The sequence below is a fragment of the Crocodylus siamensis genome, chromosome 1, assembly GCF_052110815.1.
Source record: "Crocodylus siamensis isolate JL-2025a chromosome 1, ASM5211081v1, whole genome shotgun sequence".
Classification (NCBI taxonomy): Eukaryota; Metazoa; Chordata; order Crocodylia; family Crocodylidae; genus Crocodylus; species Crocodylus siamensis.
In genome coordinates, this window is record NC_143395.1 from 265,073,409 (window position 1) to 265,088,417 (window position 15,009).

The 15,009-nt window shown below is 39.3% G+C and overlaps 1 protein-coding gene across 9 annotated transcripts in view; it reads left to right on the forward strand.

Annotated features, from left to right (window-relative positions):
- TAB3 (TGF-beta activated kinase 1 (MAP3K7) binding protein 3) overlaps positions 1-14,258 on the forward strand; it is a 105,213-nt gene extending 90,955 nt beyond the window's left edge. For 7 of the 9 annotated variants that reach the window (XM_090061837.1, XM_090061888.1, XM_090061903.1 and 4 more), the window contains one exon: positions 975-14,257. In XM_090061837.1, coding sequence (XP_089917963.1) covers positions 975-1,123 — 149 coding nt within the window. In that variant the 3' untranslated portion in view covers positions 1,124-14,257. Of the gene's footprint in view, positions 1-974 lie in introns of all 9 variants that reach the window. The other 2 variants (XR_016444063.1, XR_016444065.1) reach the window with 2 other exon arrangements.
- Positions 14,259-15,009: the final 751 nt, after the last annotated feature.

The following is a 15,009-nucleotide window of genomic DNA, read 5'->3' on the forward strand; positions in this document are numbered from 1 at the left end:
TGAATCTGAAGTGAATACTAGCCACTTTGCATGGGCCTAATGAGCAGCAGTAGCTGTGCTCGCCCTCTGGTCTGTGGATGTGAGCAAAAGCAGGGCTCTAGTTAGACCCCTCAGTGAAAACTCATGTGCGCTACAATGAAAGCAGGGTGTGACCCCGCTGCTACACCCCTTTTGGATCTGTCTGCTAGTTGATAACATCTCTTCAAAATAATAATAATAGGAAAAGGTATATAAATACTAATAAACTATTTAATTCAAAACATAGCAAGTCGTATTAGGTGCAGTTCCAGCAAATTAATCATTTATTGACCATCAGGGCAATGGAATATTGCCTTTATCTGCATAGCCTCCTTCATGCTATTGTACCTAAAATATTTATGAAAAAGAACCTATCCGAATACCACATTGCTTCCTTTCAGGATCTTTTGGCAGGAAGAAAGGGGGGGTGGCCTTTGCTGAACTGGGGAAATTGTCTACATTAGTATATTCATATTGAAAAACCACGTTGTGCTAAAGGAAGTTTGTGACAGACTTTAATTCGATGCATTTTTTCTGAAGAAACGTTTTCAAAGTGGCTTTCCAGGTAAAATGTTCATGGAAAATGGCAAGCTTGGGAGGGTGACTGGTACATTTAAACTAGTTCATACTGAACTCTCAAGAGGGTTATAGAAGAATGTTCTTGGCAAGCATTTTGACAGTACCAGTAACTGAATAATAGTAGCAGCCACTCTTATACAGCAATGTTCTGTGATTCTATATAGGCGCAGGAATTCAGCTATTACTAGTTATAATGAAAGTGGAAAAACATGTATATTATGTTTTCAAATGTAATATGCAGCTTTTTAGTAATACTTCCAGATTCATGTTAATATAGCATATTTATTATTAATATTACCATTTAGTAATATAATCTTAGATCATTCTAATTTAATAAAGGCTTTATTTGAAAAATAACCTGACTTTTTTTTCTGTAGAGCATCAAACCAGCTCCAAACAAATGCCACGGACTCAGCCAAGAGATGAAGACTTTGAAGGGGCTCCATGGAACTGTGATAGCTGCACATTTTTGAACCACCCAGCTCTAAACCGCTGTGAGCAATGTGAAATGCCACGGTACACCTGAAATTCAGAAAGGGGCTGCATTAGGTTGAAAACGGGCTCTTGAGCCAAGAGTCGTAGGAGAAGGAAACATGGGGAACCTTTCAGTCTGCCTACCAGCCTTTGCCAACCAACTATTTTCTAATTGGAAAAGGGGACATACATGTGAAACTGTTTCCATTCATGCCACACTAAGGAATAAATTGGGGAGGGGAGGATATTTTTTTCTTATCCCGTTGTGGTGAGCAAGGCAGAAAAGATCCCCTAAACCAGAGAAGGATTCACTCCGAAGAATGTACACAGGAAGGCAGAAAGCTGCTGCTGTTTTTTCCCTGTGGTTCTAGTTGTTGCTCAGTGACCCTCACTTTATTTTTTTTTTTAATTTTTTTAAGTTCAGACCTTTAAGTCACAGTGTGAAAAGTTACAGGTATCCAGAAAAACTGAAGAGCCAGGGCTGATTTGCCTGGCCACAGCTAGCTGGAAACAAAGGCTCCCTGTGCTTCTAGATTGTAAACTACTGAAAAAGGAAGACAGGAAAATGCAACCATACATTTTGCAACACACAGAAAACAAAGAGAAGGGTATTTGTAATTGCTGCTTTTTTCAGGGTAATTTAAGTCTACACAAAACGTGCTGTTTTGAATTGTGATTTAGGTGAGTAAATGAGGTATTACATTAGCCTTACGAAAGTACAATCAGAGGTGATTTTACAATCCCTTTTGCTTGTACAGTGCTCACCAACCTGTGTCAACACTGGTAATTAACTAAGAACTAATTCTATCATATTACAGATGAAAATACTGCTGCATGATTTCATTAGGCCATTGTGTTTTAAAGCTAAAAGTAAAGTATGCTTTTATATACAACGTTCTTCTGAGACTGTACTCTGTAGCAGTACAGTGAACGTATGCCAAATGCGGAACTATTCCAAATTCTGTTTGGAAGACTTGAGCTCAGCAATGGATATGTATGAGAAGTGTTTGCGCCCTGTTACTTAGGCCTTTTCAGCTTCCAATTTTGTGAAGAATTCATGTTTACAGCACAGAAGGTACTTTGTGCCCCAAACCTGAGTTAGCTGAAAAACAATTAATCAATATTAGCTCTTCAATAAAGGTTTATTTGCACATTGTTTGTAAACCAGCCTGTATAAAATAGCAGATGCCAGACCTCAAAAAGTTGCACACGGCATTTTTTTTTTTTTAATTTTGGTCAGAAAATGTTTGCAATCAAGTGAAGAATACAGAATATTTGCAAACTAAAAATCCTACTGGTACTTTTATGCACATGAATACTGTATCAATAAGGTGATGTTCAGTTTGTTTGAATACTTCAGGTTGGTGTAATAAAGTACTCAATTGTGAAATCAAAACGTTTTGGTTTGGGCAGCTGAATGATGATGATAAATTGTGTGACTGATTTAGGGTAGGTTTTGTACTGGTCAAAGCTGGTGCAGTGCATTTAAATTTTTTTCATCAGAACTTTGTTACTTAAAGCTGGATACTTTCACAGCATTTGAGGGGAAGTATTTCTTATATTGACCATATTGCTATCCTATTGTCTTCCCTCCCTCCAGTTTTTAAAGTTAGCAGTACAAAACTGTGATCTTGTGACTCATGTCAGGAACTTGTATTTTATCTGGTATGATATTGAAATATGTTCCTGAACTCTTCAGATCTTAAGCATAATCTTTAAATAAGCTATTTAATTGATTGCTAGCAGACTTACTGAAGTGTGTAGCACTGATAAGCATAATTAAGTCAAAGGCATCAGAATTAAAATGTTCTTTTTATACATTCATAATGGCTTTTTGATGTTCTGTGAAGAACCCAGTGTGTCTGAAAAAGAACCCCACTTTCCAGAGGAACTTAAAATGCAAGTAAATATTTGTCATTTTGCCTGCATAAATGAATAGTGAGGGTGGGGATGAGGGGGTGGGGAGAAGGATAAACTGAAATATTTTTCTTCCTTGAGAGATGACAAACGTCATTACCTGTTTGTATGTTCAGTTACTCAATACAGTACTGATAATTCCATAGTTTTTCTGTATGACACCTTTGCCTTTGTATGATTTTAGTGTTTTGTCCAGTCCTATTTTTGTTGAATTGTTAACAGTTTTAATTTATCCTGGGATTATAAAATGATAACAACTAAAAGGACAGTCAGCCAATGAGAGTAGAGGGTAACATGCTTGAACCGTTTATGCCACTTTGTTTTGAAACAGAGAAAATGCTGCTTTAAAAAAAATGCATGCCGCCCATAAATTCTATGAGCTCTAATAATCACAACTGCATGGTAACTGGTATAAGGAGACATTCATAGTTTTTGTTAACAAACACAGGACAGCCTGAGAGATGCTTTTGGAAAAGTGGCAGTGCCGTCACATGAGAAGTATGAAAAAATCCTATAGTATTTAATCTTTTCATTACTCTCATTTGCTGGTTGTACAAAGAGTATTAAATATTTCTGTTTGTTCTTTTACTCGCAAAGGTCCATGCTCAAACATTTAATAGGGAAAACTTTGTGGTACTTGAATATCATTAGTTTGTGAGAACACAGAATGTGTTTGAAATTTTAGATCATGCATTTTTCCTTTTCAAAGCAGGTGACACCTCTTGTGCCCCAACTGAACTGTAGTTTATGCCAAAAAGGTTGGTTTGTGTAATATTTATTTAATGCACATAAAACCCTAATGTCAGCTGGCATATAAAATGCACTGTATTGTATAAAAGTTTTGTGTCTGTATGTGTGGATGGTGGGGTGCTGATGCTGTTGTGCTGAGTTTATGCACTAGTATTTTTTTGTTTTGTTTTTTAATAACTGAACTTTCCCTCAGCTGTGCTAATAGATGGTACGGTTGGTAACCAATGTGGACATTAGGTATTCAGAACAGATGAACAGCAACATCAAATTGACTTTTTATAAAGGCTTATTTTCTATTTAGTAGGCTGTTAAGATCATTTCCCTTAAATTAGAGAATACTACTGTAGTTCTTAAAAGTTTTTGTTAGAATGCGGCTTGTGGAAAATACTTCAGAATGTAGTAAACCAAAAGAAATCCTAAACTTGGGTATGCTTCTAATTTGATGTAATTATCAACTTTTGCTTGTTTGGGAGAGGAAGAAGGGGGCTAAGAAGCAAATGATAATGCTTTGTAAGATGTAGTCTTAGAACAGAATGAATTGTGTGTATGTCTCTGATGGGGGGATGTGTGAGTATGTGTTAACTCTTGAGATGGGAGGTATGATGAGAAAGTGTAATAATTTTTAAAGAGCTGGTCTCAGTCTTAGTACTTCCTGAACATAACATGCTACTAAATCATGTTTTCTTTAATGTTTTTTTCTTCCAGTTACTGTATCTGTCCGAGTTACACATCTCGCATTTTGACTTTATAATGGCAACAGAGTTTTACACTGATTGACTGTAAAATCTTTTGGAATTGAATTTAGGAATATTTAAGCGTTGAAATTGGGATGGCAAAAAATAAAGACTATTTAAAAAAAAACTTAAATGTGAGAATATTAAATATGCTTAAAAATGAAATTATGTTGATATCAAGGCTTTTTTTAAATTTAGTGGTATACCCTAGAATGTGAAAATGGCTTTTATAGTAAGAGGTGGAGGGTTGGGTTCATAGATACTTCAACAGCTTTTTTGGTACTGTCAAACTTATGTGGTCTGCTCCTACAGTGAATCTCCAATCCCCATAATGACAGAAAGAAGAAAAAAAATGTAGTCAGTACTGCCTCTGCATGCTGCACCTATTTTATTTTCTTCCAAAATGTTAACTTTAAATAAAGTTGGCCATAATTGCAGTTTACCGAATTTTTTTTAGTCTGGGGCATTTTCATTGCTATTTATGTCCATAAATATTAATGCAATTTTTTTTATTTGTTTGAATAATCAGAGGTCGGTGGAATTAATGCAATATTATCATTTTAGATTCTCAAGACCTTGAAATTTTTTTTTTTTTTTTTTTTTAACTGTGTTCTTGAAAATTTATTTATTTATGGTGGTACCCATGTATCTGATCCATATTTCCTGCTGTGTGAAACGGTTACGTTTTTTCATTAAAACAAGACATGATCTTGTTAAATCCTGTATATATGGTGTCTCTACATTTTAGATTTGTGTATGCTGTGAATGAACTTACTACTAAAAAATAAAATTGTACAAAGGCATTAAGAGGCTATGCATGCATGGTACCTCCAGAAAGTGCATACTCAAAGAGTTGCAGATTCCTGCAAAAATAAATGAATAAACTAAGAAAACATCACATCCTGCATCTGTTCTCGTGTGTAGTAGAAGACATTTATGAAAGATTGTGTTTTCTTGGTTTGACACTCAGCTGTTTTTAAGTGTAATCTTTACAACACACGTATTGGTCATCAATGTATTTCCTTCTGAGTGACTGTGTTGAGTTTGGGCTCCAAATCCCATTGGATCTTCAGGGGTGGACCGTAACAGCATCTGCAGCCCCTTCATGTGCATAGGTGCTCTGTGTAGATTAGACTGCAGAATTGGTACCTTAACATTTAGTGAACATCATTTGTAAATTTTGTAAAATATTTTCTTTTCTGTTCTGTTTTGTTCTGTTCTTTGCTTTTTGCGAGTCAGGATTATGACCATAACAGCTGTCATCTTTCTGATTTAAATGAAGGTGTCCTCTCCTACTTGGTTCCACATAGCATTACATTTGTTTACTACAAAGGCAAAGGTCCTTCATTATCTAACCAAAAAAGAAGCGTTTTGGATGATAGTACAGGTTTCCCCCACCAACCACAGTTTTGAGTATCCACACTTAATATTCTATATACCGTTTTGGCTACCACGGTATACGGTTTTGAGTAACCATGGTTTTCCATGGCCGCACATCAGCCTGCTACCTGCCATTTTTCCCAGAAGCCTTTTGTCTTGCCAACCATGGTTTTGCTAGCCACAGGAACTTTCAGGAATCTAACCCCAGTGGTTGGCGAGGGAAACTTTTACAGAATTTGAAGTCTATGAACTAGCATTTAGCTAGATACTTTTGTAAATGAAACTTGTCATTATCTGCTCTCTTGTATCAATTTTCTATAATCACTTCAAAATCGAATATTCCACTAAATTGTATTCCACATGTCGCCATAGTATTTCAATCATTAAATGTAATTTAGTTTAACCCATTTAGTACAATTTTTGTTTCAAGCTTGTTTTGTCAGTAAAAGCATGTAAAGAATTAGTTTTACAAAGATTTCACCAATTTGACTATTTTTATACAAATTTCAGGAAGTGTTTTGTATTCCAGAGAAAGATCTGATTTAATTTTTAATTCACTGAAGTACTCTGTTGAAAGATATTAAAGTAACTTACATTCAAAGGGGTAGGAGAACAAGAACCACTGTTAACAGATGTTGTTCAGAATGACACCTTGAATTATTACCATTATGAGATTTTTCCCCAGAGACGTAAATGAGAAAGTTTAGATTGAATTGTATATAAACTTTCCTGTTTTCTTAAGAAATATTTACTTTCGGCAGTATTGTATTACTGTACAAAGTGCTTTCTGTAGCACCTGGTTTTGTAAATTCTAAAGCTTAAAGAATTGTCTTGTGGTGTGATAGATTTTATGAGACTGAACATCTTTATTTCTTTTAGAGTTTCAGTATGATGTGTGGCACCAGGTAAGTACTTGTTTTAATTGTAGCTTCTTAGAATAAATGTATTGGGAGGACTAGACAGTGATGTAATCAAATTTTCAATCCCTGAGGTGATTTATAAGTGATGACATGCTGATATCTAGTGAATGTAAAAACAAAGATTAGCTTTTATTAAAGTGGGGAATATTCATATTTGTTGGCTGGGACTTTTCAAGAGCTCTCAAAGTGGCTTTATTAATTCCCAGTTGAAGTCGGTGAACTTTTATTTAGCCACTGATTTCAGCAGGAATTTTACAATTGATTTGGAACGCTTCTGCATACTCTGTTGTTTCCATTCCAAATTCTGACCGAGCTCAAACCATTAAAGATATTACCTAAATTATGAATAAGTATGCCATTATGAGCAAAGATCAGCCCTCCCATTCTGGCCAAAACCAGGGGATACAGCAATATTTTTCCACGCTGGAAGCAAAATGTGTTGTTATTTATTTTTTCAAACAAGCTCAGTTACTGTACAAGAGACCAAGAGTTTGAGTAAGCCATTCATTCTCCATGTTATCCACACAGCAAACTCCACTTTCTTGAAACTGGAATCATACATAGTGTTCCAGATGAATTCTCTACACGTCTGCTTAGAATCGCATCAAATGCCATTGCTTAACCTACAGACCTTGGATGTAATAGGAGCAGTCTGTTAAGATACGTATCTTTGTTAAATATTATTACAATAGGTAGGCCCCTGTGAGCTGCAGCCTTGTCTTTTGTATGACAAGCTGGTGACTGGCTAGTTTGTGGGAATGCCTATAGCACTCCCTTGCATTGACCTTCAAAAATTTGTCCCAGAGTCTTCGTCCACTTTGCAAACATCTCTCGTTCCTCAGTGGTGCCTTTTGTATCTCTAGACACACACTTCTTCCCCTTGGCTTCCGATCCCATATCCCTATTCAGTGTCTCAATATTTCCTTATGGGCTTTCATTCTCTTTACACGGGTCATTCCTTCACCTCTGGTATACTAGATATCTATTTCTTGAAGTTCCTTTGGAACTAGGTGTGTTTTAAAATAGGTGAATTTGTAAGGTTTGCTAGATTCTTATATGTCATGTTGTTTTCAGGGAAATAGGGGTAGGTCAAGTCATCAGAAGAGTTTCCCTTCAGAAAAGGAAATGGTTTGTTGGGGGGGGTTTTGCAAAAAAATTAACCAACATAAAAATATAGCCATAATAGATTTATACTGTGTACATCAGTTAATTAGTTTCCTTGCATGCAAGGGGCCGGAGTATAGCATTCTAGGAAGTTCCTCTATCTGGAAATACACAAGCCCATCTTCAAGTGTTTCTTTTAGCATAGGTTAAGCATTATTCCCATGACACAAAATTGGTGCGTACCCCTTCTTTAGATTTACTGGTGGAGGAGGGGCAAATTTTCAATGTACACAACTTAAAGAGTTAAATGCAGTTTGTTCAAAAGGGATGCTGTATAATTTTAATACCATCATACTATAGTTTTTTTTATTAAATAAAAATAATAAAATAAAGATGGAAATCTAACACTTGAAGATGCATGAATTGCAAAAGCAGGTTTTGCTGGCAGAGCAAGTTTTGTAATATGGAAAGGCATGTCTTGATTTCTAAACTTCTCTTGTTCCTAAATGTGTAATTTCAACTAATACTCTATTTAATGTTTTGATATGATTTATTTTAGGTGAAACAAATAATTGAAGAGCTGCTCATACTTCAAAACTCTTGTTACCTGGTAGTAAAAACAGGTCCACTTTCTCTATAAATTGTCCAATTTTTGAGGAAAAAATGGCCAAGAACACCACTGGGACAGCACATGTGTCTATTTTCAGAAAGGCTCAATAAAATACGAAAACCTCAACAAGCTAAAGTTCTTTTTTGAGGAATTGTCCATATGCACATTTTTGCAATTGGTGTACATGCACTTCAGTACATGCCCCTTTTTTGTCTTAAAAATTCAAGTCCTGCCTTCCTTGTGCCCTTCAGGGGCATTATTGTTATGTGCATCTTACTTCTTAGTTCCTCTGGTATGCCTGGATAAGACTGCATGCTTTCTGTTGGATCACGTTTCTTGAAGCTTCTTAGAGCCCTTTTGAAGAACTATTGCTGTAGCTGCCTTTCACCACTGTTTTTTGTTTTCCTTTTGTTCCTTGTTCTCTCCTCCATATGGTTCCCGCCCACCTTTTTGGGGGGTGAGGGGAGGGGAGCAACTCCTGTGAACTGGGTATGCCATCCGATTTATTACTGCCCGCAAAACTTCCTTTGTGCTATCCCTTTCCAGGGATCATCCTTATGAGATTTTGCTTTGTCTAGAAGATTTTGCTCTTGCTAGCTCTGGAGTTAACAAAATTCCCTTTCATTTGGCATCCTTCTTGGATCTAAGACATCTCAATGCCCTCATTCACAGGCTTAGTTTTAAGATAATCATGCTAGCCATCACCATATTGTCCTGGTAAGAGGAAGAATGGTATTCACCTTAACCTCCATAATATGTGCCTTTTTTTACCAGACTGTCCAGCAGAAAATACCTCAACCCGCAGGATGAAGTCTCAAGAAAAGATGGAAATCAGTGTGGAAGTAATTGGATCCTGACAGTCATAGGGCACATACCCACATGTAGGGGCATGCTTTTGACATAGCACAAATATTAGCAGCATGTATTTGTGCCGCTCCTTTGTGCCCCAGGGCACACCCTGGCATGCACTCTCTGGCATACACCAAATTGTAAGGGAGGGGTAAGGGAGGCTGAAGTAGCCTTACATGCCATCCTGGCGGCCTCCTGGGGCAGTAGTGGTGCCAATGCAGTTGCATGGAACCTGGCCAGCAGCCAGAGCAACGGCTCTGGATAGCCAGGCTCTGTTTCTGGCAACACGCTGCTGCTGTGTGGGCATACTGCTTTTTGCAGCCTTTTTTTTGTTTTGGTGTGGTTTGGTTTGGTTTTCTTGGTGTCAAATTTCGGCACTGCAGATTTGCAGTACAGCACACAGTTGCACATTTACCATGTGTGGTTTGTGGCACAACAAACCACATGTGCATGCTTATCTGGGTGAGCCCATAGCGTACAAATCATCTATGAAATATAACCTTAACTGTAGTCATTTTAGAGTTCTGTCAGTTAACCAACACCCCTAGAATGAGAGTTATATGAGCAAGTTGGCTCTGATATCCTGCTGAGATGAGGTGCCTTTCTCCAACCAGTCATCCAGGGAGGGGTAAATTGCTGTTCCCTGGTAGGTCTTTACTACTTCCATTACAAGATCCTCAGTAGTCTGAAATGTCTTCAGCAAGATTCTCTCAGTGGTAATTGTATTCCTCAGATAACAGGGTACAGCAGTATGCCTTTCCCTGGATGATTGGCTGGAGATAGGAACCACCTAGTGGGAGGAATCCACTTCTCAGGCTTCAAAACACCAGAGGGGAGTAGCAGAGCCATGTTAGCAGAGCCATGTCTGCACTACAAATGGGAGACCAAGGATTCAGTTGCAAGGTAAATCTTTGCATATGGGTCACTTTCTTACCACCACTGCTCCCCGTCCCCTCCCCCCCCCCAAAAAAAGAAAAACAACCAAAAAACTAAACAAACAAACCCCCAAAACAAAAAAAATCTGTCTGGGAGGATTCTGCCCAGGTTCCCCATCTGATGCCTTCTTTCCATGGTTAGGAACTCTCTGTACCTTCTGATTTGCCAGAGTGCTCCAGAGCTTGAACTAGGACTTGGCACAATGATCGTATTGGCCCTCACATGGCTGAGACCAGTTCTGATACCAGGAGTTTCTGCTGATGTCAGTGAGGAAGTCCAGAAACTTGTAGGGAAAATGCTACATCTAGACTTAACCCCTTCACCTCTCAAGCTGGCTGCTGGATGACTTGAGATGGAGCAGTCATGCATTGCCTTTATCCGAGAGTGTCTGGTTAGCAGCAGGAATGATTTAACTAGGTGTGTTTATTTGGCTGACTAAACAAGATTCTTAAACTGTCCCCCTTCTCAGTCTCCAGCTAAGAACATACTGGAATATCTGTTGAAGCTTGTGTGTGTGGACCTATCCCTTAGCTCAGTCTAAGCATACCGTGGACACCCATATTTCCAGTAGGGTTGGCGTGTGTTCTCTCATTTGGCAGTTCTGTGTTTCCTCGGGCTGAAATTCATTCTCTCCAGTGAGAGTCCTTGTTCTCCAATGGGACCAGAATTTGGTATTTGCAGCCATGATGGAGCCATTGTCTAGGATATTTGCTTTCCTAGTGGTGATTATTTTGGAAAGGCCAGTGTTGAGATCAAAGTGCTGATGCCAGATCCGTGTTATTTTTACTGTCAAGATACTCTGAATGATCCCTTCCTCCTTGGTTCCTATTTCAGCAAATCAGTTTTATTGATGTTCTTTCAAAAATGCCACTCTTCCTGAGCTGAGACGTTACACTTTCTCAATGTAAAGCTCTTTTCCTTTCAATCTGTATAGAACTGACCTGTTCAGAAGGTCTCTGTGACTTGATTTTTGTCGAGACTCTGTCCAACTAGATAGCAGACTGTGCCCAGCTGCATTATGAGACTACTATGCCTTGTATAGTCAGAATTCATTCCACAAGAGTCCAGGCAACTACCATAAACCTCCCCGTGAAATGTTTTCATATCCTGATATCTGCTGAGCAGCTACCTGGAACTTGACTCATGTCTTCACTAAATGCTGTGTTGAGTCAGAAGCCTCTTGAGCTGTTTGGTAAGGCAATCCTGTAGTTATCATTTGCACATGACTCCAGGTATGTACATACTATTTTATTGTCTCCCACGTGAGGATTTTCATATGGACAAATTCTTCAAGAAGGGAAACAAAATTTCTACTCAGTAACTGGAGTTCTTTGAGATGTGCTGCCCTCTTAAGTCTTTCCTCTAAGTGAGATGCTTGATAAGACTCCTGGTTGAAAGGAAACCAAGCAGCAGGAAGCACATTGGTTTGGGTATGTGGTAGAAGTATCTCAAAGGCAGAAAAGTCTACAAGCTCAAGTACTTAAAGCACAGGCAAACCCACACAGGATGTGTGGAGAGCACATCTTGAACTCCTGTTACTGGTTCAGTATTAACTTTTTAAAATGTTCACATCTGTTACAGCAGTGGCAAGAGGCAACAATTTTTTTAAAGCCTTTTAGACGATAAATACATTTCATATTATATTGCTGTGATGGTCCAGCAAATTGTATGAGAAGCAAGGGGGATTTTTTTTTGTTTGTTTGAACTATGCTTTTTTGTATGGTTGGGAGAGATGTTGGAAAAACTTGGTAGGCTTTCCAAAGAAGGACAGTTTGTTCTGAAAAGCTTGTATTGCATCTCTCCCAACTATACAATTAGTCCTATAAAGACATCACAGAAAACCCTTGCCTCTCCCATATTTCAATCTTTATAAAGCTTTATTTTATTTTCTAGACAGATCATTTTAAATTTGGATGCACTTCCTATTGGTTGGAGGTGCTGACAATTTGTAGGCATCCCATCTGTTCTCTCTTACTGTACAGGATAGTAAACCTGTGCAAAGCAGCAAGTATTTGCTTTGGATTCAGCTGATTTGGGGGACAGTGATTCAATTTGGAATCACTGTCCCGATTCGATTCGGCCAAATCGGATCCGAAAGATTTGGCACTGCTTCGGGGATTCGGCCGTAGACTAAACAGGCAGCTGACAAGTCTGTATTGGTTGGGGGAGGAGGGGGAGGAATTGTGTTTGAGCTGGGACAAGCCCAGCTGGTGTGGGGAGGGGGATGCAGGGTGTGGGTGCAGCAGTGCTTGGAGTGGAGGCTCTGTCCTGCTGTCGCTTACCCAGCTGGGGCAAGGAGGGGGGGCAGGATGTGGGCATGGTTCACTCTGCGCAGAAGGGGGCAAGTGACAGCAGGACATAACTCCTGCTCCTAGCACAGCTGTGCCCACATCCCATGCCTCCCTGCACCAGCTTGCAAGCGGCAGCAGGGCAGAGTCCCCGTTCCCAGTGCTGATGTAGGCATGGCAGTGCCTCCCTGCTGCTGCTTGCCCCCTCCACTCAGAGCAAGCTGCGTCTGCACTGCACCCCTGCCCCACTGTGCTGGCTGCGCAAGCAGCAGCAGGGCAGAGTCCCTGCTTCCAGCGCTGCTGTGCCCACAACGGTGCAGGGAGCAGGGACTCTGCACTGCTCCTGCTTGCCCCCTTCCATACAGAGGGAGCTGTGCCTGCATCCCCCTCTCCCCCCCGAGCTGGGCAAGTGGCAGCAGGTCATAGCTCCTGCCCTAAGTGCTGCCGCACCTGCATCCTGCTCACCACCCCCTCCCTGAATCCTGTGCCCCCTGTGCCAGTTGGGCAGCTTGTCCCAGCCCCAATCCCTCCCTCCCCCACACCTCTTCCCTTCCCCAACCCCAGCAGACTTACTAGCTGGAGACAGCTGTGTCAGTTGCCTGTTTAGTCTATGGCCAAATCACTGAATCTTTTTCTGAATTAATTTGGAGCTTTTAATTGCTCTCACAATTCGACTCAGATTCGGCAGTTTGGTCCCCAAATTGAGTCAAATCTCCTCCGAATCGAATTGGCTACCAAAACTTTGCACAGCCCTATAGGATAGCCAGGATTTTTAAGAAATGACCCTGATTATGCCATCTGTGTTTCTCATGGCTGTTAATTATGTAGCTGGAGTGACTGAACCTGGATCAAGTCTCTGCTTACTGGTCCTGTGCTTGTGAAGCCACCACGTATGCAAATAATCACTTCTGTGGAATAAATGTTTGCAGCAGGCTCTGCCTCTGCTTAGCTCTAAGACCCAGAAGTCAGGATTTAAAATGGATCACAAAAACTTTGTGGCCTGACTTTGCTGCCTTAGTGACAGGAATGAAGAAAAGAAGGCTTGTTTTCCTTTTTGCACACCAATTAGCTAGTTTTCTGCATAATTTTCACTTCAACATATTATTTTGATGATGGACATTGGGGGGGGGGGGTCTGATTCTTCACTAGAGAAGCTGAGGCTTAAATGTACTGAAATATATAGGTACGGTTGATCGAGTTTTTAAAAAATTAATTGCAAGTGTGTACCTCTTGTTCCTTGATTATCAAAGAATTGTTTTGGAAGTATCTAGATAACAGAGTATTTCTTTGTCCACTGACAATAATCCCTATGTAGATAAAACAAGAATCTATCAACAATTACCTTTTCCTTATCTGCTGTTTTTGAGTAGCTCTAAAATTGCAATATTTGGACATATGCAGCAAAAGTAGTATATAAGTGTGTCATATCTTCTGAAATACTTAGTTCAGTCTGTATGCCAAATGGGACACACTGTAAGTAACACTTTTAACGGATGATTGTTCACTGAATGTAAAACCTTGTTTTCTTACTTTGTAACTGCCCTTCCTTCATTTTATTAAAATAACTTGTTTTGAGAAACAAACCACTGAATCCCATGATGATAATTGCATAGGCAGTTTACAAAGCAAAAACTAGTGGTAGAGGTAAGACCTATCATTTCTATAATAATAGCATCCTCTTTATTCATTTGATCCCCTTGACACAAAGACCTTCTACTGGAATAGGGTTAATTAGTCTTAAAATACATATCTGTTTGTACTTGATTGATGAAATAAAAGCTGAGCCATGTGTCTAGACAAGACGCTAATCTCATGACAAGCTTATTCGAGTAATTTATCTGTAATAATCAAACACATACAGAAATTAAATCCAGATTTTTTTCAAGGGATTCAGACAGGACTTTGGTTATCTAAACTGTATAGTTATTTTCAACCAAAGATAGTACTGGGCAGAATAACTTTCCAATTTTCAGCTTTGAAGCACTGCTTGGAGCTAACAGTTTCCTTAGTAATAGCCCCTTACCAACTGTAACCCTTTTGCAAATCAATTAAACGGCTTTTTGAAAAGTGAAATAACATGGAGAGCTTAAATATAAACTACTGAAGAAGTCCTAGTTTGAAAGTTGAGCATATCAAATAACAGAATGAATACCTATTCTACTATGAAAAATCCAGAGTTTTATTTATCAAACATTTCTTACACTTCTTAAAGCTACATCTTCAGTTGCCAATCTAAAATGACTGATGGAAGACTATCCACACCACCTCAGCACAGGAGCTGCTTGTGGATGGTAATGAATAATAGCCTGCCTGCTCAGGAGTATGGGACCAGCTGACAGGGATTACTGCCTGGCCCCAAACGAAGTTAAAAGCTCACAGGAGGGTAGCTGAGGAGACAGGGAAGGCTGCAGTGCTAAGGAGGCAGCACAAAGCTGGGGTTTCCCTCCCCA